The sequence below is a fragment of the Aureococcus anophagefferens genome (genome assembly GCF_000186865.1).
Source record: "Aureococcus anophagefferens unplaced genomic scaffold AURANscaffold_166, whole genome shotgun sequence".
Taxonomy (NCBI): domain Eukaryota; class Pelagophyceae; order Pelagomonadales; family Pelagomonadaceae; genus Aureococcus; species Aureococcus anophagefferens.
This window is the reverse complement of record NW_008705710.1, coordinates 653-3,072: the sequence shown is the minus strand read 5'-3', so window position 1 is coordinate 3,072 and position 2,420 is coordinate 653. Positions and strand designations below refer to the sequence as shown.

Sequence of the window (2,420 nt, the reverse complement as noted above, 5' to 3'; positions counted from 1 at the left end):
CGCGCGCGCTTGACTTTGCCACTCCTGTGAGAGCACAGCTTTGCGCACCAGCGCGCGTGCGCGCAGAGCACGCATGGCGTGACGCGCCCGTCGCCACGCACCTCGCAAATCACAGCAACCGTAGGTCGACGGCATCGTGCCCTACCACGAGAACTGGGACTGCAAGCTCGGCGAGGAGCTCGACGACGACGGCGACCCGCCGCGCGTCTGGAACCAGGACCTCGAGTACCCGGGCACGGCGTTCACGCGGTCCATCGGCGACTCGCTCGCGGAGACGCTGGGCGTCATCGCGACGCCGGAGATCCGGGAGCACGAGATCACGGCCGACGACCACGTGCTCATCATCGCCTCCGACGGCGTCTTCGAGTTCATCACGAACACGGACTGCGTCCGCATCGCGCTGCTCTACAGCGACCCGCTCGACAGCTGCAAGGCCCTCGTGGGCGAGGCCCTGCGTGGAACTCAAATCTTCAACCCGACTTCAAATGTGAGCGTAATCGAACGGTTCGGACCGGCCTCTCCGGCCGTGCTTCGAGAACTCGATGAGAGCAATCGATCCGTCCAAAAATCAGCCGAATCGACTTCGAGCAATCGATTCGTCCAAAAATCAGCCGAATCGACTTCGAGCAATCGATCCGTCCAAAAATCAGCCGAATCGGCTTCGAATTGACCGAGCTAGAGAATTGCAAAGTCCCAAACCAGTGGTTGATTTACACGCAGGCGAGGCCTACAAGCGGTGGATGAAGCGCGAGGAGCGCACGGACGACATCACGTGCATCGTCGCCTTCATCGAGGCGCCGCCCGACGCGCCGCGGAAGACGCCCAAGTTTGAGGCGCCGGCGCCCGAGGGCGGCGGCGGCTCGGGCCCGCCGCAGCGGCGGAAGAGCCGCCGGGGCAGCCACTCGATGGACAGCTTCTTCGGCCAGGTCGAGTTCCTCCACCCGAACGCGCAGCGCGACGCGGCGCGGGGAGGCGACGTCGTCGCGCGCGCGCCGCGCGAGAGAAACGTGCGAGAGAGACACGCGAGAGAGAGCGCCGCGCCGCGCGTCGCGGGAGCCCGTGTTTACGCGCAGGCTCGACGGCGACATCTATGACCTCGACGTCCTCGAGCACATGCACGACGCCGCCGCCGCGCAGACGGCCGAGCAAGAGCGCCTCGAGCGCGCCAAGTCGAGCAAGGCGCGGCGCGGCTCCATGGCGTACCTCAAGAAGGCCATGGGCGACGCCATGCGCGGCGGCCAGAAGCCGCCGACGCCGAGCAAGGAGGCGCCGCCCGCCGAGAAGGCCTCCTAGCTACCGCCCGGCCCACGAAAGACCGAAACCTCGACCGCATCCGCCCTCGGACCGCCCGCCCCGCCGCGCCGCGCGGGGCCGGCGCAGGGCGCGCGCCGCCGCCTTTTTTCTCGCACCGAGACGCGGCCGCGCCCTACATCATCGCAGAGCCACGTTCGTCGCGGGGGAGGTGGGGTTGGTGGGTGGTCCGGGACGTCGGGAGGCGGCGCCGACGGCGTCGGAGGCGCCCACGGCAGCGGCGGCGGCCGCCGAGGCGAGCTCGCCTGTACAGGTCTGCGGCAGCAGTGCCCGAGGCGGCAGTGAGGCGCGCGCGGCGGCCGCGGACGAACTCCCAGCGTTTACACGTAAAACACCGCGCGCGCCGTCGCTCCGCCGGCGGCGCGCGACGACGCACCGGCGCGCGCGATGCCCGACGCCGTGGCCGAGTGCCTCTTCGAGATGCTCCTGACCGAGGCCGTGAAGCTCGACTTCCCCGGCGAGGGCCCCATCATCGGCCCCAGCGGCGAGACGGCGAGCTCGCGGCCCGAGCTCCACGGCTACGAGGTCGGCTACCGCTTCGTGGAGCGCATCGCGCAGGCCCGCGCGCTCGCCGCGGACCACCTCGAGGTGATCAAGTTCATCTGCAAGGACGTCTGGAACGAGATCTTCGGCAAGCAGATCGACAAGCTCCAGACGAACCACCGGGGCGTCTTCGTCCTCAAGGACTACACCTTCCGCTGGCTCGCGCGCGTGAGCTCCGACGACGCCGAGGCCATGAAACGCGTCACCGCGAACATCCTCCAGTTCCCCTGCGGCGTGCTCCGCGGCGCCCTCGCGAACCTCGGCATCGTCGCCACGGTGACCGCCGAGTACGGCACGCTGCCGAGCTGCTCCTTCTCCATCCGCATCCAGGGCAACGACGCGCGATTCGACAAGGCGTAGTAGCTTGTTTTAGGACCCAGCGGTCGCCCCCGGGGCGCCCGGCGGCGAGCCCCGAGGAACGAGCCTTGCCGGCGCGCGCCTCGAGGCAAGACACACACAGGTACACTTAGGAGGGAAACTCGAGCGCAAGCGGCCCGCGGAAGGCGCCGTACCGTTCGTGCGGGTAGCCCAGCGCCCGTTGCACGTAGCGCACGCCGCCGTGCGTC

The 2,420-nt window shown here is 69.0% G+C and overlaps 1 protein-coding gene across 1 annotated transcript in view; it reads left to right on the top strand.

The window, feature by feature from the left end:
- The window catches only part of AURANDRAFT_59697 (hypothetical protein), a gene marked incomplete at both ends in the record, with an annotated part of 7,917 nt that extends 5,703 nt beyond the window's left edge, over positions 1–2,214 (top strand). Inside the window, 2 exons of the mRNA XM_009044174.1 lie at positions 116–120; positions 1,794–2,214. Coding sequence (XP_009042422.1) covers positions 116–120; positions 1,794–2,214 — 426 coding nt within the window. The remainder of the gene's footprint in view (positions 1–115; positions 121–1,793) is intronic.
- Between the last annotated feature and the right edge of the window lie 206 nt (positions 2,215–2,420).